At 51.9% G+C, this 22,448-nt stretch overlaps 1 protein-coding gene across 1 annotated transcript in view; it reads right to left on the reverse strand.

Moving 5' to 3' along the window:
* The window catches only part of CARMIL1 (capping protein regulator and myosin 1 linker 1), a 158,488-nt gene that overhangs the window by 51,230 nt on the left and 84,810 nt on the right, over window positions 1-22,448 (reverse strand). Inside the window, exons 14-23 of the mRNA XM_036273498.1 lie at window positions 21,449-21,526; window positions 21,246-21,322; window positions 18,188-18,292; window positions 16,047-16,116; window positions 10,676-10,757; window positions 9,962-10,061; window positions 9,810-9,864; window positions 5,343-5,515; window positions 3,390-3,458; window positions 766-859 (exon numbers count right to left, since the gene is read on the reverse strand). Of these exons, the coding sequence (XP_036129391.1) occupies window positions 766-859; window positions 3,390-3,458; window positions 5,343-5,515; window positions 9,810-9,864; window positions 9,962-10,061; window positions 10,676-10,757; window positions 16,047-16,116; window positions 18,188-18,292; window positions 21,246-21,322; window positions 21,449-21,526 (903 nt within the window). The remainder of the gene's footprint in view (window positions 1-765; window positions 860-3,389; window positions 3,459-5,342; window positions 5,516-9,809; window positions 9,865-9,961; window positions 10,062-10,675; window positions 10,758-16,046; window positions 16,117-18,187; window positions 18,293-21,245; window positions 21,323-21,448; window positions 21,527-22,448) is intronic.

Here is a 22,448-nt window from a genome sequence, read left to right on the forward strand (position 1 = left end):
GTGAGCCTGGCAGGGCTCTGGGAGGTGGACCCCGAGAGAGGGTCGCCCCGAGACAGACCCCTAGGTGCTTTGAGCTCTGAGCCGGTGTGTTCTCAGCAACCCTCTGGCAGCCCAGCCCCTCCGGGGCGAGGCCAGCTGTGGGGTGCTGGAGACAGACACGTCGACAGACAGACAGGCGAGGGAGATCTCGGCTTCCCCCGGTTCCCTGGGGGGAAGGAGGGGGTCCATCTGGTGAGGACCGAGGAGAAAAGTGTGCAAGCTGATGCCCACGCACATGTCAGCAGAGGGTACCGCACGTCAGCTGCAGCACCTGAGGCCGTAGAAGCGACTTTCAACCTTTCTCATCTCGTGGCTCATAAACTAATTACTAAAATTCCACGGCATATTAAAAACTATATTTTTTGCCGATCTGACAAAAAAAAAATAAGTATAATTTTAATTTATTTGCACTGGACAGCTGCTGTTGTGTGGACAGTTGTCATTTTTTAATTTCACAATCGAGGGGACGAGGTCAGTGGCCTGACTAAACAGTCAGGTACTGGATGTTTGAAAATCCCGCGGCACAGGGTTGAAAACCACTGCCAGGAGGACGTTACTCTGTTTCACGTCCACGTCACGAGGTCCAGCCTTATCTTCTCCCTCCCCGCCACGCACTGGGCCCACTGAGGTCCTGAGAATACAGGCCAGAGTGCAGAACATTTTGTAAATACGATGCTGTTTACACGGTCAGCTCATGGACACGGTTCCATCCTGACGGGCCTGTACCTTCTGCAGAGCCTCCTCCGTTTTCTCGGGGTTTGTCTTGAGGGCTTGAGCGGCATCATACATGGGAATCGGCATGAATCGCAATGTGTAGTTCCTAGAAAACGGAGAAAGTAATGTTTATGTTAAAATAGCTCCAGCACTTTTTTAAAACCCCTAAAGGTAGTTGCCAGAGTGACTTAGAGCAATTGGAATGACCAGCATACGTTGAGCCCGGACTGCAAGGCCATGTGGGGCTCAGGGGGTAGCATCGGGCAACCTCGTCCACTCAGGACACCGCAGCCGTGACACAAATTCTGGGAATCTGGCTATTTTCTGTGTTCAGGGGCTCAAAGGACAGACTGTTCAGACTGGGATGGACAGAGAGAAAGTCAGTATCAACCTGCTGCTTGAGCCATCAGTACCGGTCACCTGAAGGGACCGGATCAGCCCGGTGACCACCGGTGACAGCCACGCCCAAACCGTTGAAGGGAAAATCAAAACAAAACGTTTGCTTGCAAAGCAAAGACACTGGAATCCTCACGATTGGTCTGGCCGGGCTCTGGGCTCCTTTGCATAAGCAAGTGCAAGACGAGCGAGCGGCTGTTGTCAGGAAAGTGCTCCGAGCAGCTTCCTGCCAGGCCTGAGCCCCGAGGGTCCCAGACCCGCCACAGCTGCCGAGCCCGCTAGGCTCTGGCCACCAAACCCAGCCCTGGGGGGTCTTGTCCACATGACCACAGGGAAGCTGGCCAGACACAGGCCTGCAAGGGTGTCACTCAGTAGGACGGAACACAGACAATCCAGGCTCGGGCTCTGGCTCCTGCCGACAGCTGTGTGCTCAGGCAGGGACACCTGCTCCCACAGTGAGCGCTGACCCGACAAGACCCCGCGCGGCCCCATCTCTGCAGCATGGCCCGGGGGAGCAGCTCTGCAGCACTGGGACGGCCCCTAAGTCAGTGGTTCTCAACCTGGGGGTCGAACGACCCTTTCACAGGGGTCTCCTGAGACCATCGGAAAACACATATTTCCGATGGTGATCCATCACAGTAGCCAGATTACAGTTATGAAATAGCAACAAAAATAATTTTATGGTCACCACAACACGAGGAACTGTGGTAAAGGGTCGCGGCATCAGGAAGGTTGAGAACCACTGCTCTGAATGCACAGTCATGGCTAGTTTCAGGTCCCGGCACCATCAGGAGCCCTCGCCACGTGACGGACGCGTGGATCTCAGGACGGCTCCCGCTGAGGAGGAAGTGAGTGACTAGCTCCTAGAACAGGGCAGTGCCGCTAAGAAGCAGGGCAGAGACACGTCATGGGTGTCATCTAATGGAACAAATGTTCTTTGTGTCTCAGGGCAAAAGAGCTGGCAAAGAAAAGGCTGCTTCTGTCCCTTCCACCTTAGTGTTGCTTCAGCAAACTGGGTTCACTCGGGTTTAAGAGGAGCCAGCCAGCCCAAAGGAAGAGAAAGGACGTCCTTTGGCTGCCTTGAAGATGTCCCCTTTCCTCATCCAGTCCTGATCACGCTGAGGACCAGCAAGTCTGCAAGCTCAGCATGATGGGAGCCACCAGCTTCCTGGGGCGCAGCGCAGGCAGGGAGGGAGGGCGGTGAGGAGCCGCTGGGGCGGAGCCGCACACCTGGTGGTGCTCTTGGCTCCTCGCCAAGACCTGTGGGAACTGCAGCCACAATGTCCCCGGGGCCGCTGTGCCGCTAGCACCCAATCGCAGTACTGCAAACACACGTTCCCATGGGGACCGCGTGATGACAGCCGCCTCAGCCCAGGTGAGTGTCAGCCTGTGGGGGCCCCACCTGGGCCTCCTGGCAGACAGAACCACGGGGTTTAGAATCGGAAGGCACTTCGACATAATCTACTCTGACTTTCTGTTCATGAAAGAAGGGTTAAGCAGAGAGGTGAAATGCTCTGCTCAGGATCAGAGGCTGTAGGTGGCAGAGCTGGGGGCTGAATGGAGGTCCGAACCCCAGGTCCCCGTGAGCGTGAGAACGCACCAGGCCTCAGGCATGTAGGGAAATCCGGGAAAACACACAGTACTAGCCCCCCGCCCCTTCCCCAGGGACTGACCTTCACACTACCAGCCCCTAATTTTCCACACACATTTTGTAACATCATTTCCCTAGAAATCTTGCCACATGGTTTCTGCATCTGGATACAGCGTGAGGACCGAGAGAGCTCAGAAAGAACAGCTTCCGGCATATTCCAGCCATGTCCGCATTAGGAGACCCTCGCCTGGTTTGCTGGGAAGGTACACCTGACAATAAACAACCCCGGACTCCACTGAGTCCGGTCATAAAGAAAGCTTTTCCCAGTCATGGGACAAGTCAGCCTCGGGCTGGCCATCCACCCACTGTATGTTCATTTCCTGGATCTCAGCTTTCTTCCCACCACTGAGTTCAAAGTTGTCATAACAGGCAAAAAAAGCAAGACACAGTGGGAACAGTGAAACCATAGGAGGAGGCCCGGCGTCCGGCGTGTGTTCTCACGTCATGGACCAGAAACCATAGCAGCCCCCAGGGCGAGCAGGACCAGCTGGTCCCCACCGCACCCCAGTCCCGGCCACACCCATCACCCACGGGCTCAGGGACTCAGAGCCAACCCTGCAGTTCGGAAGGAAGTCCCACGAACACTCACTTTTCCATAGCAACCGCTATATCTTGAAAGCCTTGTGCCGTAATGTTGTTCTTGTCCCATATCACCGTCCTGTTGGGAAACCGAATGGCACAAGTAAGACCCTCAGGGAAGGCGGAAAAAGTCTCCCGCTGAAGATAAGCCTCCTGCCGGCCACTGTGAGGTCTTTGCACACAGCGGCGTTACCTGAGCGAGAGAAAATGTTCAGCCTGTTCCTAACAAGCAGGGGAGCATGTCTCCAACATTATATTCTCAACACGTCCACTCGCAGGTGTGGGGACAGAGCCCGAGAGGAGCACGGCCTCGTGGGAAGGCCTGCCCACCGATTTCCCGCATCCTCCCAGGGAAGTCAGGCTCACGTCTCTGGCTGAATCTATTCACCCCGGATGCTCATCCGTCTCGTGTCCAGCACACAGAACTCCAGCCGCTGAGACTTGCGTTCTAACCTGGAGGGGATCACGTCCCCTTTTCTCAGGCCCCCATCACTGCGCAACCTGCAGTCGGCAGCCCAGGGACTCCGTTCGCTCCACGGGAAGATCGCACTCACTAGAACAGGAGGCTGCTCACTTCTTAAACACAAGGTCTGACATGGAAGGAAAGTGGTTCCACCTTCGGAATGTGAACACTCCGCACGTGTTTGGGTGTGTCCCTTCACCTGACACCTGAAAGGCTCCTGTCTGCCTGCAGGGTCCTGGATGCGCCACCCCTGGGCTCCCTCGCTCCTGACGTCGGCAACCCTGTACAGACCTACTGACCGCCAGAGACACGGCTGCCGGTTTTGGCTTTTGGCTTCAGTTTAGACAGAAGGTTCAGGCTCTGTCTTATGCCGGGGAGCAGGAAACATCGAGAAAGAGCCCTTGAGCCCTGGCTGGTTTGGCTCAGTGGTTGGCGCATCGGCCCATGGATCAAAGAGTCACGGTTCGATTCCAGCCAAGGGCACGTACCTCGGTTGCAGTTCGTCCCCAGCCCTGGTCGGGGTCATGCAAGAGGCAGCCCATCCATGTGTCCTTCTCACATTGATGTTTCTCTCTCTCTCTTCCCCACTCCCTCCCGCTCTATCTGAAGATAAATGGAAAAATATCCTCAGGTGAGGATTAAAAATAATAATAAAATAAAAAAAGAAGAGCCCTTGAAGGGGACGCACCAGACTGCTGGAGCAACGGGACCTGGTCTCTGCGTGGCGGAGGCTGTGTGATGACCCCATGGCTGGTGCGTGAGAAGAGCCACAGGTGTGAATCACGTGTGGAAACCACTGAGCAGCACAGTTAGCACCCAGTCTGAACTTGCTCTGAACCCGCGACCCCGTGGACCCTCGGTGTGCAGTCTCTGCAGTGGTGGCAGGACCGGGTGGGGGACAGGACACTGGGCTCACACCCAATGAGGGGAAGCGCCCGAGTCACTCCGGCCGCCTTCCCAGGTCCACTTGCTGGGCCTTGCCCACCAGCCATCCCCACTGCCTGCCACCCCGGTACCCCCACCTCGGCACTGTCAACACTGATGTGAAAAGGAAGTCAGAACAGCCCGGCCGGTGTGGCTCACTGGTCGAGCGTCAACCCTGCACCAGCAGGTCACCAGTTCGATTCCTGGTCAGGGCACAGCCCAGTTATGGACCTGATCCCAGTGGGGGGCATGCAGGAGGCGGCCAGTCAATGTTCTTGCTCATCAATGTTTCTGTCTTTCTCTCCCTCTCCCTTCCTCTCTCTAAAATCAATAAAGAAAAATATTTTTTTTTAAAAAAGGAAACCATAACAGTTCTCAAGCAAGTTCCACTGCCCAGTAGGGACCTTTGAGACAAACGCTCGAAGGACTCACTCCGTGTGAACTTGGAGACACCCTCCCGTATTCCGACAAAAGGCCGAAGCCAGCTCTCTTCTCCCCAGCTCTCCGCTCACGGGCTGGACCCCCGCGGGCGGCCTCAGGGCGAGCGCCTCCCCAGGCCCAGGCCGGAGCGTGTACCTGAGCTTGGTGTTGATCTGCAGGGCTTTGGCCAGCATCTTGGCGCCCATGTCCCCCATGGCGTTCCCGCTGATGTCCACTCTGGTCAGGGATGTATTGCTTCCCAGGGCGTTGATGATGATGGTGACCTCAGTCTTGAGCTTGGAGTCGGCCAGGGATAGGGACTGCAGAGGCTGTTAAGGGAACAACATGCACACGGCTCAGCCCAGGAACCACAGAGGGGAACCCCCCCACGCAGAGGGGTTCAGCTGGCTGGAGTGCCATCCATACACCAGAAGTTCGGGTCAGTCCCCAGTTGGGGCGTGTGCGGGAGGCAACCAACTGAGTTTCTCTCTCAGTTCGATGCTTCTCTCCCTCTCTCTCCTCCTTCCTCTCTAAAATCAATGAACATATCCTTGGGGGAGGACTTAAAAAAATAATGGTAAGAAAAACCACCAGCCACAATTAGTGATAGCGGACATTGACTGAACACTTACGATGTGGAAGCAGCATCTCAGCTCTGACCATGTGTTTACTCATCTTTTCCCCAGGAACCCAGCACGGAGGTGTCATTGCATTAGGCTGTTACCCCCACACCCCAAATAGGGAACAAGAAGGCCAAGTGATTTGAAGTCACAGAGAAAGTAGCAGGCAACCTTACCATAGCTGTCTGGTGACCTGAACCACACCGCCACGGTCCGACACCCAAGACTCGCAGTCACCTGGCCGGAGGCAGGTCTGTTCGGCCTGCACAGCATCCGCACGCAAAACCGGCCAGGGCCCCCTACCGACACCCGCTCACGGCACCTGCCGTGGTACCTTCCCAGCCGGCAGTGCTTGCGTCTGCAACCCTCGACGTAAGCTAGAACTGATTTAGTGAAGTGAGAATTCCAGCCCTTGAACCAATGAGGCTCGAAAAATCGGAAGTCAGACTTCCTGGGGGTGGGAGGTCTCTGGGCGACCCGAGGTGGTGTGCTGGCCCGGCCGCACTAACAGGGCTTGTTGTCTGCTTTTCCACGGTGGTTCTGTCACTGCAGGGAAGCAGAGGCCAGAGGTCACTTCTGGGGTCACCACTGACCAGACTCCACTGTGGCTCCTGAAACTGGGGCTCTAAGCATGTGCCCAGTGGTCTGTGTGCCCCCTCGAGCGCTGCACACTGACTCCAAAGGGACACCTGTTCGAGGCCCCCTGCCACCTGCAGCAAGAGGCAGCAGGAGGGCACTGTGGGTTCCAGGCTCAGGTACGAAGAAGCAGCAGGTCTGCGATTGGGCACCTGCTTTCCAGGGGCGACACAGATTGTTCCTATTGTCCAAATTTGATAGAGTTTTCTAAACTAAATACACCTATGGTAAAATGGAAAGGTGATAATGCATCAGTTAGAATCATACTTTAAAAAGTGAAATGGGCCCAGCTGGTGTGGCTCAGTGGTGGAGCGTCAACCCCTGCACCAGGAGGTCGCTGGTTCAGTTCCCAGTCAGGGCACATGCCCAGGTCGTGGGCCTGATCCCAGTGGTGGGGCGTGTAGGAGGTGGCTAATCTACATTCTCTCTCATCGATGTTTCCATCTCTCTCTTCTTCTCCCTTCCTCTCTCTCTAAAATCAATAAAGAAAAAAAAAATTTTTTTTTTAAAGTGAAATGGGCCCTGGCCGATTTGGCTTAGCAGTTAGAACGTCGGTTCGCGGACCAGAGAGACTCAGGTTCGGTTCCCGCTAAGGGCATGTACCTCGGTTGCAGTTTGTCCCCGGCCCCGGATGGGGTCATGTGGTTGGTAACCGATTGATGTGTCTCTCTCACATCGATATATCTCTCTCTCTCTTCCTCGCTCTCTCCCTCCCACTCTGTCTGATGATAAATGTAAAAACGTCCTCAGGTGAGGATAAAAAAAATACTGAAATGGCCTGGCCGGTGCCAAGGCAGCTCACACCTCGGCCCAAAGCCTGCGTCTGTGGGAACTCCGGGGGCTGGTGCGGTAGCGCCCATCTTCTGAAGACCCACCACGCACGTAAAGGGGAAAAGCTTCACTGAAAATGCTTCGGCCCTGAGAATGTAATGCTTTAATTGAAAACAAGTGTAATGATGCTTTGCTAAAAAGCCATAATCACACCTCTCGTCATTTCAATAATCGCTATTCAACTGCTACAAAATGAAATATTACAGCTTCTTCCAGACCCTGGGAAACGGCCAGGTCTCCAAGCAGCGAGCCTGGGTTCCAGGACTGTGTTCAAACCTAACACTGCGAACAGCAGGCAGCACCCGCCAGCACAGGACAGCCAGGGGCAGGGGACAGCCCGAAGCCGGGGACAGCTCAGAGCAGGGGACAGCCCGGAGCTGGGGACAGCCCAGAGCAGGGGACAGCCCAGAGCCAGGGACAGCCCAGGACCAGGGGACAGCTTGGAGCCGGGGACAGCCCAGAGCAGGGGACAGTCCGGAGCCGGGGACAGCCCAGGACCAGGGGACAGCCCAGAGCAGGGGACAGCCCAGAGCAGGGGACAGCCCAGGACCAGGGGACAGCCCAGAGCCGGGGACAGCCCAGAGCAGGGGACAGCCCAGAGCCGGGGACAGTCCAGGACCAGGGGACAGCCCAGAGCAGGGGACAGCCCAGAGCAGAGGACAGCCCGGTGCTGGGGACAGCCCAGAGCAGGGGACAGCCCAGAGCCGGGGACAGCCCAGGACCAGGGGACAGCCCAGAGCAGGGAACAACCCGGAGCTGGGGACAGCCCGGAGCAGGGGACAGCCCAGAGCCGGGGACAGTCCAGGACCAGGGACAGCCCAGAGCAGGGGACAGCCTGGTGCTGGGGACAGCCCAGAGCAGGGGACAGCCCAGGACCAGGGGACAGCCCAGAGCAGGGAACAACCCGGAGCTGGGGACAGCCCGGAGTTGGGGACAGCCCAGGACCAGGGGACAGCCCGGAGCCGGGGACAGCCCGGAGCTGGGGACAGCCCAGAGCCGGGGACAGCCCAGAGCCGGGGACAGCCCAGAGCAGGGGACAACCCGGAGCTGGGGACAGCCCAGAGTAAGGGACAGCCCGGAGCTGGGGACAGCCCAGGACCAGGGTACAGCCCGGAGCCGGGGACAGCCCGGAGCAGGGGACAGCCCGGAGCTGGGGACAGCCCAGGACCAGGGGACAGCCCAGAGCAGGGGACAGCCCGGAGCTGGGGACAGCCCAGAGCCGGGGACAGCCCAGAGCCGGGGACAGTCCAAGACCAGGTGGACAGCCCAGACAGGGGCCGGCCAGAGCAGGGGACAGCCCAGGACCAGGGGGCAGCCCAGAGCAGGGGACAGCCCGGAGCTGGGGACAGCCCAGAGCAGGGGACAGCCCAGAGCCGGGGACAGTCCAGGACCAGGGGACAGCCCAGAGCAGGGGACAGCCCAGGACCAGGGGACAGCCCAGAGCAGGGAACAACCCGGAGCTGGGGACAGCCCAGAGCAGGGGACAGCCCAGGACCAGGGGACAGCCCAGAGCAAGGGACAGTCCGGAGCTGGGGACAGCCCAGGATCAGGGGACAGCCCGGAGCCGGGGACAGCCCGGAGCCGGGGACAGCCCAGGACCAGGGGACAGCCCAGAGCCGGGGACAGCCCCAGAGCCGGGGACAGCCCAGGACCAGGGGGCAGCCCAGAGCCGGGGACAGCCCAGAGCCGGGGACAGCCCAGACCAGGGGACAGCCTGGAGCCAGGGACAGCCCAGACCAGGGGACAGCCTGGACAAGGGGCACTCTAAGCCCGTCCCCTGACTGACAGCCCCTCCCTGACCTTACTCTTGGAAACCTGCATTTCTTTTCAGAGCTGGGGGCCCAGCTGTGCCCCTGTCCCCTGGCTGCAGCCCCCCAGGCCTGACACGTCTGTTCTCCACTCTCAGCATGGGCGGGGCACGTTGCACCCCACAGCAGTCCATCTCCAGGCCCCTGCATGTCCCGGCCCTGCCTGCAGCTCCATGTATTAGGTGAAGTTAGAAAATATAAGGATTATTAAAAGATGGGCTTAGGAGTCCATGTATATTTCTTTTAATCTATTCGTGACAATCTTCCTTTAATTAGTCCTGAGTTGAATCACATGAAGAGTAAGCTTTTAAATCCTTTCCAACGATTCACTAAAAAATAACTTTATTCTATTTGTTTAAATGACCATGGAAAATGTGTACGCAGCCCTGGCCAGCCTGGTTCACTGGTGAGCAGGTTCAATTCCTGGTCAAGGGCATGCACCTAGGTTGCAGGTTCAATCTCCGATTGGTCAGGACACCAGCAGGAGGCAGCCAATCAATGTGTCTCTCGCATTGACGTTTCTCTCTCTCTCTCCCCTTCGCCAGCCCTTCCACTCTCTCTAAAAAACAATGGAAAAAATATCTCTGGTGAGGATTAACAAAAAAAAGAAAGAAAGAAAATGTGTACATGATAAAAATTACCTGGAAGCCTATCACCATTAACCGGAGAAAATAATAAGAATGTCAACAAACAAGATTTTAGGCAGAAGTTTTAAAAACAACACTCACGGATTCTTCGTCTTGAATCATCTGCACCAAGTTGTCCAACACAGGGGTCAGGTTTCTAAACAGATTTTAGAGACAGAGAAAGAGGACTCACAGGTCTTCAAGAGGCTGGTTATTCTCATCCCTGTCATGTAAAAGATTTTCAAAACGCTTACTTGGATTTCATGTTATTAAAATTTTTGCCTAACGCCAGGTGCTGTATGGATCTGTTCTTACTGAGCCACACGATTAAGGTGGACAGGTCCGATTCCAAGCCTGGAAGGAAGAGAGGAAGAATCAGGACGTGTGCAACCAGATGCTTGGCAGGAACACGCTGGGCAGAGGCCACCCCCGAGGCCTAGGACTCTCCTCTTTTCTTTCCAAAGGGGCCTATGGCTCTCCTTTCCTGCCTTCTTATTTCACAGGCATGAACTCTCCACAAACTCCTCCCTACATCCTCTTGCACCGTGGGTGGGTGAGCAAGTCCCCCTCTGCCATCCGGGGTGAGGAGCCAGCGCCCCTCCCTAGGAGTGCAGGTGCCTGCAGATTCCACAGGTTCCCACCACGGGCTTCGAACATCAGCGGGCGTGCCACCACTGCAACACACTTCCGAATCAAGAGACCAGGGCTCAGCCTCATCACCACCAGGAATGCAAGAAGTGGACTCAGACCTTCATCGGTGGACCTGAGATATTTTAACTGACTTTTTTATGTCCTGCCTGGACCTCAAACTGTTGGCCGTGGAAGCAGCCTAGTGAGACTCTGGTGCAGATATATACCATAAATAAACTCCGTCGTTCAGTTAGAAGGTCCTAGCAGAGAAGGCCCGAGGTAACACTGAACGCGGGGCCTGTTCGGGCTAAGCGGTGCCGTCCCTGAGGCGGGCTCACCATTGTCGGAGATGTCCAAGCTGGTGATGTTGTGGATCTCGGCGATGCAGCCTTCCAACACCTGCGCGCCCCCCGACCTCAGCTGCAGAAACACAACGGAACACAGGACATGGTCACCTGCTGGAGGTGTAGCCAAACCTCAGAAACAGGCGCATCTTAAACTTGGCACCAAAATAAAAGCTAAATTTTAAAACTTCAGAAAAACTATCACCGGCAGTAAGAGGCCGACGCTGTCTTCCAGTCTTCCAGATCACATCAACCTTGAACCATCAGAAGAAAGAAGACGGAGAAAACCCAGAGTCGCCTTCAGCAAGACACAGTCCATCAACCCACAAGAATTTGCTTTAGCCCTGGCCCGTTGGCTCAGCGGTTAGAGCATCGGCCCAAGGACCAAAGAGTCGCGGGTTCGATTCTGGTCAAGGGTGCATACCTCGGTTGCAGTTCAATCCCAGCCCTGGTCAGGCCCGTCGATGTGTCTCTCTCACATTGATGTTTCTCCCTCCCTCTCTTTCTCTCCCTCCCACTCTATCTGAACATAAATGGAAAAATATCTCAGGTGAGCATTTAAAAAATAATAATTTTCTTCACTTCTGGTGTTTGGAAATCTAACCAATCCTTTTTCATACCTGAGGAAGGGTTATTCTTTTGTTTGCACATTTCAGGAATAACCACCCACCATGTAGCAGCAAAACCACCAAAGGGGACGAGAAAGACTGACTTTGAAGGTCAACCATTCAGGAGAGACCCAGCCCTCCTGTTCTGTAGCCGTGGGTGTGGTCACAGCAGTGCGGCAGGGGACAGAGCTGAGCGGGGCTGCAGGATGGTGTGGACAACCACACTGGCCACCGCAGAAAAGCTGTTTCATGAACCTAAATGACGACTATTACAGTCAACTCAAAATACCTAACTCACTCCAAACAGGATACATAACCCAACCATTTCGTCTTTTTCCATGAAACCAAAAGCACAGTTTCCAGACGTCAGAATATCGTTGTACGTTCCTTTCAGCAACTCTCCGCGTTCCTGCAAGAGAAGTGTCTGCGGGACGCGGTCTCCCGTGCGCAGCGCCGTGCTCGGACTTACTGTCTAATGGGAAAGAAACGGCCGTTCGCTGGGAGCTCGCTACGTGCCAGGGATCACGGCGGTTTCTCTGTTCACTTAAGAAAGTTAAAATTCATATGAACTGCTATACCAGATGTGCAATGCCAGGTGCTCTTTTCTACTTCTTCAAGTTTTGATGTGAGAAGTTAAGGAATCTTGATTTCACTATTTTAGCAGCAATATTTTTGTGGGTTTCTGGACCAAAACCTGCCGATTCCTCTGGCTGCTCACAGGAAGGGCTCGGACACAGGCAGCGTGGGGACGGTCCTGAGAGCGAGCAGCCCCAGCTGCCCGCACATCCCTGCTTTCCCTGGGGGGAGCGCTCCAGCTTTCCCAAATGCCCCTGCAGCCCCATCATACCACCTGCCCACCTTCCCCAGCACCCTGCTGCTCCAGCGTGGCCCCTGGGGACGGGCGGCGGTCTGCAAAATGTGTGACTGGTCTCAGATAATACTGGTACAGAGATTGACCATAAATAAGTATTTTAGAAATCGTAGTAATATTTTTTCTTTTTTTTAAATGTATTGGGATGCCATTGGTTAATAAATATAAGTTTCAGGTGTACTGTTCTATAATACATGACCTGTATATTGTATTATGTGTTCACCACCCCAAGTCAGGTCTCCTTCCATCACCATGTATCCCGGTACCCTCTCCTACCTGCCCCCCCTTTTCCCTCTGGTAATCACCATAATTATTTCAGGTCTGTTAGACCTAATAATAAAAATTAAGGGCTTGTATTTTCTATGTCTTTTTAAATTTTTGCAAAAATGCTGATTCAGGATAGAGCAGAGTTTTAAAAAGCAGCTTCTTCACCACGAATAGTCTCGAAAGCGCAGCTCCCAGTCACACAGCCTGTTAACACGCAGTGAATGTGTCTGCAGACGATGTCAAAGTTAGAGCAAGAAATTATTTAGGCAAACATTTCAAAGAAACAGAATTAGATTTTCAGAACATGTAAAAAAACTGGGCTTTTGAGAAGATAGCGGAAGTGCCCAAGCCTTTACAATTCCATTACTCGCTGTTGGTGACTTCTCTGTGGAGAAGTACATATTCTACCACGAAGCCCCTACTTTTATTATTATAAAGTACAGCAAAAACATTCCACTTACACATTCGGAAAATGCAGCTGACATTCGAGTGTTCACTGTTTATTTTGTAAAAATTCCTGACTGACAGTTGTGGCATATAACCCTAAAAGTAACATTTCCAATTGTCAAAATAATCAATACACCAGTGAGTGCTAATGAATCAGTTCATAAAGTACTTACACAATGGCCAAGCTAAGGGAAGCCCAAGGAGAAAAAATAAAAATGTTACCATTGTAAACAGAATAAGAACCAAGAAGCTAAAGTCTCTCAATACACAATGTAAAAAAAGAGCAGAGTCAGAGAAAACACTTGCAACTAAAATTTGTTCCCAAAACAGAAATTGAACATTTAAATATGAAAATAACAAATCTTCAGTTACCAAGAGCACTGGATTAAATTCACAGGTCACTGGATGCATGACTTCCCCCAAAGCTAAAGCTCTCCCAAGGCTGTGGATGAAAACGTCCGGGCATCTGCGTGAGAGGCTGGGTAGGCCTGTGCACCTGCACTGCCAGTTCTTAAAGCACCCTGACCGGGACCCACTCACCCCATTACTGCAAAGCAGGCAAGACCAAAGGGGAGCAAACACAGCTGACCCCCGAACTCTTTTTGAAATGTTAACCAAAACACTCACATTTCTTTCCCAGAAAAGTGTCCTTTCACTGAAGGACGCTGACCACTTCAGAGGTGACTCACAGGTCTCAGCAAACATTTAATACTCAAATATTCACAATGGGGACAAGAGAGGCAAAGACATGGAAATCTAGAGAAGACTCAATAATCCACTTTCCTTCCTCACCATCACTCACCTTTCAAAACGATGCAGCAACTATTACAGATTCAAATATAAAATAACCCTCTGAATGATCACTTTTCCTCCAATTTAATTTTAAAAACTAATTTTTACTCTGGGAAGTCTTCTCACGAGGACAAACTTGGTTTGACGAGAGCCAGCAGAAATGTCTTCTTGCTGGTAGGGTTTGATGTCAGGAGCGATTTAGACGCCAAGTCAGGGATGTAATGTACAATCAAGCCCACGACGAGAGCAGCTGCATCACCACAGTCTCACAGAACAACCTGGGCTGAAACGTTTTCTGGTGTGCATTCCTCACCCACCTAACAGGAGAGTGAGGACCCTGAGGGGCAGGTGATACAGATGCCCTGCTCGCCTCCTGCCTGAGTGACTATCAAGTTGATGGACTTGCCTGAAGTTTCTATGCCTGTACTCCCTGCACAGTTTGCTACCTGCTGCTCTTTTATCTGCTCGTTAGAGCACCTTGTAGTGAACCATGGTCAGGGCCACAAGCTCCCCTTCCGTCCACCCCCACAGCCCATCCTCGCTGCATGAACCTCTGCACCTCCTAGGAAGCACCCCATTTTTCTCCCACTTTATTCTTCCCTTGAAGTAGTGAGATTTTAAAAACCAGACTGGAATGCACAGACCCACCGCCTCCCTTCAGGTAGATGGGTCCGCGGGGGGCAGGGGGGTCACCCAAACACCGCATGACCAGTCCCACGGCAAACAGCTTTGGAACTCTTGCTTCAGAACCACCTGGAAGGCCCTGGAGCACGCATGTCTGTGAATCTGCACAGGTGCTCAGTCCTTGCCCCTTTGAGGGTCAACCAGGGTCAGCCACAGGCACAGAGGCAGGTCTGGCCGGCCGTAGGGGGAATGTTGGTTTGTGTCCAAAGTCAGGTGTGACTGTGCATTTGACAAGACCCATTTTCCTTGAAGGATTTAAAATAGCTTTGAGGGCAATCCCCAAAAAATGTTTTAGTAAAGACAGAGTATTTTAAAGCTTCTAAATAAACATTTTTTTTAGAAAGGCAGTACTGACCTATGACCAATTTCTGACATTCAAAACAGGGCTTCTTTGTAGTCACCCGTCCCCCACATAATGGCTCATACATGCCAGGCTCAACCTTGTGCAAATACCCCCACAGGTGAGAAACAAAGGCTGAGAGAAGCCACTTGACAAACCGGTGTCTGGGCCATATGTCAAAGGGGACCGTTCTGCTTCCAGAGTGCCCCCTTGCACTGTGACACCCTTCTGTCTCCCACGACAGAAAAGAAATTACTCCTCTTTGGTACTGAGACCAAGGAAAAGGGAAAACAAAGTGATAACATAATTAGTAGGAAACATCTTAGGAACACAGAAGTTTTTTCTCTCTAAGTATAGAGGTCATCTGTAAATAAAAGGTTCACTTCATTACTTTTTAGCTTAGCCTTCACAGATGAAAAAGAATGCAGCCTAAAACGTGGGATTCAAATTCCCAAATAACAAAACGTGGGATTCAAACTCCCAAATAACAATAAAACGTGGGATTCAAACTCCCAAACAACAATAAAACGTGGGATTCAAACTCCCAAATAATAACGACGTTTTGTGTTGCAGGAAATTGGCCCCAGGAGCGCTCAGCTGGGCTCAGGTCAAATCCGGAGTCTGCGAGTCCGCCCGGGGCAGACTGGGCTGGAGCTAGATCCTCCAGGGCTGAGGCCCGGAGGAGTGTCCAGGACAGGACAGTGGGTGTCAGGGCCCAGGAACCAAACAGGCTTCTGCCCCAGCCTGCAAATAGACCCAGTTGGACGTGTGGGGTGGAGTCAGGCTCTGAGGAGGCTGGGGGTTTGTTTCCAGGTATTTGCTTATAAATCTCCCAAAACTAAGTCTCCATATAGTGAACTTCAGGTACTTTCTAAACAGGGAGACTTTTCGTCTTGATTCCTCTCTCTGTGTTCTTTGATAGGCACTGTCTGCAAGTACTATGATTTTGAGAAGTGTCTTAATGTTCTTGTTTTAAATTAAGATATTATAACAGAAAATTAGGGACAAGACAGCCTTTCTCTTCACACCATCTAAGTTCAAGTTCATGTACATAGTAGCCCTGCATGGAATGTTGTGGGTTCACTTTGTTCTCAGGCTTCATCATAAATGGTTAAGCAAATGGCCACAAGAATGAGGATTTCTTTTAAAGTCATTAAAAGCACACTTGCATGTTTTCTGAATGGGGATCCGTGGATGTTTGTAGATAAAACCCACAAAATACCGAGCATCGGAACTTTCCGTGATACGTTTTTCTGCTTCATGGACACATCTGGAATCACATATCATACTCTTTCCAGGAACAGAAGTGAATGAGGTGGAGCTACTCTGTCTTCCGGCGCAGGATCCAGTTCTTACCTCACAGCTGCTGAGGTCCAGGGACACAGCCTGCAGGTTGTGGTTGCTGGCCAGGCTGAGCAGCAGTGCCCTGCAGAGGAGACAGATCCCAGGCCCTCGTCAAGGCGCAGGTCCAGAGAAGCGTACCGGGCTCCCAGGCCGGCACCGAGCACCACCTCACTGTTTAAAATGCCAAATGCATGCCCCGGCCGGGGGTCGGGTTGGTTGGAGCACTGTCCCATACACCAAAAGGTTGTGGGTTTAATTCCCAGTCAGAGCACAGGCCTAGATTGCGGGTTCTTCCCCAGTTTCCTAAATAAGGACAATGATACTTTGCCATAAAGTTGTCAACACTGAAGGTGATAGTCCCTAAGTGCCCAGTACCCATCCCCACCTCACAGGTCTCCCTGAGCACCTCACCGTGTCACAGCTTCCCAAATTACAGTATCACATGCTAAGTGCTTGCAGAGTGTTTTTCCAGAATCCCCAGCCAGGAAGCCTTTCCCTCACACTAACATTTGTGCGGTGCAAGACACAGAAACAAAGAGACTCCTGGCTTAACATAACCACCCGGCCTGGATACCCCTTGGTTCTGGTTGGATGTAACTGAACATTCCCATAAATAACCACGGGTCAAAGGACGTGACAATGACAAAATAACTGTGAGCATAATATCTAGAGTCTATACCTGTGGTGAGTCCAGCATCGTTGTGCAGAGTATTCTATAAAAGTAATCGTGCTGATCACGGAGACCACGCCACGCCTTCCAGGACCAACGGCACGGAGAGAATCAGATCTCCGCGAACTTAACGCTCACCCTGCTCCAGGAGGGCAGGGTCATGTCTGGTCTGCTCTCCACCCAGTGCCCCTGGCATGGAGCACAATGTAAATGCTCAATCAATAGTAGCCAAACCAGTAAGTCCCTGAGTGTGGGTAAATTATGGCAGAACCCTTTGGAGTATCAATTCTGGGCCTCTTAACATCCATGCAAACAGCCCAAGCAGGAGGCTGTTACCTTTGCGGCTGTTACATCTGGAGGCCTTCCACATATGAATTCAATGTTGCAAAGAAAAAGGCCAGCGAGAACGTCAGCCTTTTTTTAGCACTTCCCCAGACCTACCGCCCTTAAAGACACCGTGGTTTCACTGCAGAACTACGGGAAACACTGTAACTGAGAACCCCACACGGTTTACAAGTTACGTGAAGATTAATGTTCTGGTCATAAGAACAACAGACGTGGGCTTGATCGTTTCACACAAGTTACAAGGGAAAATACCGGGCCAGCTCCCGCCAGCCGGGGAGAGATCTGAGCACGTGTCTGACAGCAGAGATTCAGTTACTTGAAAATTTGTTATTTAGACTCAAAGAGAAATTGGTTCTATGGCCCTTTTGATTATTTATGGGAATGGTGAACAGAAATTTCAAGGATGGTAAATTATCTCCAACATTACTGTGGCTAAAAAGTTTAACTTCAGCACTAGCCCTGCATTGTGGACACGAACCCCTAACAAGAGTCGGCTGCCAAGTTAAAACATGAGAGAGAGAGAGCCTACCGTGACCTAGGAAATTCAGAAACCAAAGCACTTAAAAATCAATTCTGCTGCACCCGTGTGTGTTGAGTTTGACTATCACTGTTAGTAGAAATATTCAGAATATTGATTAAAAACGCACACATCCAGCCCTGGCCGGGTGGCCCAGTTGGTTGGAAGTGTCCTCCTGTACACCAAAAGGTTGCAGGTTCAACCCCCATCAGAGCACATACCTAGATTGCAGGTTCAATTCCCAGTCAAGGCACATATGGGAGGCAACCAATTAATGTTTCTCTCTCACATCGATGTTTCTTTCTCTCCCTTCCTCTCTCAAAACTCAATTAAAAACAAACAAAAACCCCACACACATGCATTTTATACCAAGAATGGACAAAAGCAGGGTTAATATGAAGGCACCAGGGAAGATTTCTTTATTCACACAAGAGACAATCATATCAAGAGTGCACAATATACTCAAAAAGAATCAGATTGCCTCTGTGCCCTAGAGTGAAAACACATGTCCGTCTTCCTCATAGGTTTCGAGATTCTACATCTTTCTCCCTCCATCCCGAGCACACCGATAACCAACCGGCTGAAGTTGAACAGCTCTGGAGAACAGAATGAACCACTCACTTTAAGGGCTCGGGAGACAGTCTTGTGCCTGAGAGGCTGATGTGCGTCAGAGCCAGAGAACTGCTGAAAAACTGCCTGAACGACGGTGGGACCTCTCTTCCTTTCCTGAAAAACAGAAACAGGAGTCACCCTGGCAGCCTCCCCTGCTCAGCACTGGACTTCCAGCACTACTGGTTCATACGCTGTGAAATAACCCACAAGTCAGTTACATGTTCCGTAGGAACTGACAGGGAAGAAACACAAATGTCTGTGAGCTAACTGAGTTAATCAATGAAAGGAATGATGTGAGAGAAGTTAAGACATCCCATGAAGTCCTTAAAACAACGAATTCCTGTTCTTTGTCGCCAGTAACTCCATGCTTGGGTTTTTTAAGAAACAGGTCAGTGAAAATACACAGGGCAGCATCAAATGTCACAGATCGCCACCTGCATTGGGGAATATTTCTAGATGCAACAGGTCTCAGGTGCAACCCAACTGTGACCCGAGGTCAGCTGAGGAACAACAGAGTCTCAATGTCCCGAATATGCAGACCACAGATCTAACCACTTCTGACCAAACAGTAGAATAAAGACACAATTCCCCAAGGAAATGGCTACACCTTCCAAATACGTGCCCTTCAGTTAGCATGGGAAGAAGTGGGTCAGGCCAGGCCCTCACGAGACTGCAGCGCCCACAGCATGCTGCTGGGAGGGTGGAAGAATCAAAACGAGAGTCCAGCACCGGAGCTGGAAGCTGAGCATTTTGTTTTGTCCTGGGAGAACCGATGCGAGGACCAAACAAGCCCCTGAGCGAAGCACTCAGCCTGACGCGCGGTGACACTCTCGGAAGGGCAGGTACTCGTCTCCTGCAGAGGCGTTCATGGAGTCTTGGGCCGAGGCCAGACTCAGGGTCCAGCTCAACCATGTAAGATTCAACAACATTGAAGGGACAGTGGTCCCGGAACACCTGTCAAATCTGAAAAAGGTTTCAGAGCAGGAAAACATCAGGCTACGAGAGAACTCCCGCAGTAATCAGCACCTCTACCTAAGAGGAAAGAGAATCCTGATGGAATAGCAGGCGTTTCCCACGCAGTGGCTCTGGTCCCCGAACATGTCAGCTGTCTCCTCCGTGCCCTCTGTGAGGGGCAGGTGGGTTCAATCACTACAGGAATGCAGTCCTCCTCCAACTACCTTGTCTTGGTGTCGACTTTTCAATGTTCCCAAACATTCACTCTCCTTTCTGAGGGAAGTGATGCCCGCCAGCTCACTGGCAGCAGCCGTGGCCGAACGAGTCCCAGAAAGAACCCTTACCAGCCAGTATGCGCGACGCCACAACTCTTCATCCTTGGTCAAGTGACCATCAGCTTTCTGCAAACAGGCTGCTCAGCCTCCCAGGGCGAAGGCCACGTGGCCAACCCACGAGGGACAGGCCACAAAGCTACTTGCTGAAAGCCACAGAAATGGGGTGGGTGGGTCATGTTACTGCAGACCAACCTAACCCATCCTGACCAACACATTTATGAAGATGCCTTTACCCAGGTTGGGAACAACCTGGCACCCAGCCCACGACTCGGTGCTGATGCAGCAATCCCGAGGTCATTGCTGACGGCTCTCTAGGAGTATGTGCGGGTCAGGCACTGGGTGCTGAGCAGTTGAACCATCACCCTTCACTTGGAAGATACGCAATTGGTTAGCACAAGTTTTTCCCACACGTTGAGTAGCTCCTCTGAAGACCAATCATCACAGAAGCCGCAGGACTGGGAACTCAGGGAACTGACTGTGTGAGAATCTTCGTTGCCTATGACGTCGCCTTCTAACTCCGGTCCTCGGTCCGTCCCAGCCCCACGAAACAGACGGCGCCATGCTGCCAAATACACGAGTGAACTGGGTCGTCTCCATACCCTCAAAATAACGTATCTTAAAAAACTCTCAACTTCCCTGCTCTTACTCTACTGAGGTATTTGTAGCATATTTTTGCTACTGCAAAGATTGACATCACTGATGAAGTGATGGACTGGCAGTCCTTGAAATTCAGAACAATCATTTGCAAGACCCAACTGCGGAATAAAGCATGCCGAATGACTGAGTTCTCCAAGTAAGTGGAGGGTGTCCCTGTGGATGTAAAGCTTTGAGAGAGTTAACTAATGAAAATAGAGGTATTTCTAATATTAAGCAATTCTCTGTTATTGAGGAGCACACAGTGACTAAATCATTGGTTATGACTTGGGTCCTAATTACGAACGCTACATGTTGAACTGGATAATATTTCAGTGGTCCCAGGACTCCACACTTACATCCGCGAACTCTTTGTAATTCCTCCTTATTCTCCCTCCACCGAGGTAGCTGCGCTTTATGAAGACTTGCTGTTTCTAATGTTCTGCCCTATTTTGCAAACAACGCTGAGTCAGGAACGTAGAAACAAGGTCCTTAGGCAGCCCTCTCCCCACTTGTACGAATCATGATGTGTGTGTCTGGGGTGACGATTCTCTTTGCTCCCCAGAGGTTTATATTTACCTCCAAGTTCATCACTGAGAAATACCTGCAGAAGTTGCTGAAACAGCCCTCCCCAGATGGAGAGAGCACCTGCCCCCAGGTGAGGAGCATGTCGTGGACAGCGCCCACCGGACGCACTCACCGGGAAGAACATCCAACTTCATCCAACTTCAGGAGACGTTCCAGGCCCACATTCACAGATCACAGTGATTTAAGATGGTCATTTATGCCCTGGCCAGTTTGGCTCTGCAGTTAGAATGTCGGCCCACGGACTAGAGAGACCCGGGTTCGGTTCCCGCTAAGGGCACGTGCCTCAGTTGCAGTTTGTGTCCGGCCGCGGTTGGGGTCGTGTGGGTGGCAAACACTCGATGTGTCTCTCTCACATCAACATTTGTCTCTCTCCCTTCCTCCCTCTCTCCCTCCCGCTCTATCTGAGGATGAGTGCAAACGTGTCCTCGAGTGAGGATGAAAAAAAAAATTTGTTATTTAAAACTACCTTCTCCTGTCACACACAACATTCACCCGTTATGACTCTGTCGTCATAACGCAAGCCCCCAGAGGTGCAGACGCGCCTGGACGCCGCGTACCGGTGGGAGAAGACGGCCCTGGAGAGGCGCAGCACGGCCAGACACTGGAGGCACCCGCGCAGCAGAGCTCCACAGACCTGCGGAGACAGAAGCGCTCTTACCTCGTGCACCTCGGGGCCGAGAGAGCAGGGGCGTGGAGCCCTCGGCTCCATCGCGCTACGCAGCTGTTCTGAGACCCCACCCAGAGCAACATAGAGCATTACCATGTCCAGGGAACATTCTGTGTTGGATAAATCCAGATGCGTAAGGGCATTTGGCTGGGCCAGAAAACTGTACATGTACTTGAAATGAAAAACAAAAGCAAATACATTAGGATTGAGAAACACACACACACACACATTGCAAGTTAATCCTTCAAAATGAAGTTGCCTAAATCCTCCCAGAATCACCTTCCAGTTTTCCCAAGAGAATTGGTAGAATTATGTCATTATATTATCTTCCTCAAAAGCAAAAAAAAAATGCAAAGAATATTTAAAATAAAAATTCTGGTCTGGCCGGTGTGGCTCAGTGGCTGAGTGTGGACCCTGCACCAAGAGGTCGTTGGTTCAATTGCCGGTCAGGGCACATGCCCAGGTTGTGGGCCTGATCCCCAGTGGGGGCGTGCAGGAGGCGGCCAGTTGATGTTCTCTCTCATCAATGTTTCTATTTCTCTCTCCTTCTCACTTTCTCTCTCTAAAATCTATAAAGAAAAAAAAAATTCTTTGTAAGTAAAAATAAGGCCAAATGGAACCTTGGCTACAAACTCCCTTGTTACATGCAACCTGGTTTTCCTCATTCACTCCATGTTCTGTCATTCTGAAACCATGCTAATGAATCTTCACTGCTGAGAGTGAAGCACCACCTGAATGGCAGCCACCCTATGACAATAAGAATCGTTTTTCAAAGCGTTTCAGAAGCCGCTAAATTGAATCTAATCCGTAGGATGGTGTCTGGCGACCCTCTCTTCTGTCCAACACAGTAATTTTCCCATCCTTGGTTACTTCCACAATCCAAGGAGAATGGGCCTGTCAGTACTATTAACTTTGTTTTGTTTTCATCTCGCGTGCAGCTAAGGCACATCAGGTGTCAGGGGCTCACAATGTGAAGCCCTTGTCCCTGTGCAGGGTCGTGGAGACCATGCAATTTAGTGAGTGTCCGTCATTCTCTCACTGCACGATTCTACCACGTGTGAGCAGCAGCGGCCAGAGTGCACCGACAGCCCGC

Source organism: Molossus molossus, unplaced genomic scaffold (genome assembly GCF_014108415.1).
Source record: "Molossus molossus isolate mMolMol1 unplaced genomic scaffold, mMolMol1.p scaffold_m16_p_20, whole genome shotgun sequence".
Lineage (NCBI taxonomy): Eukaryota > Metazoa > Chordata > Mammalia > Chiroptera > Molossidae > Molossus > Molossus molossus.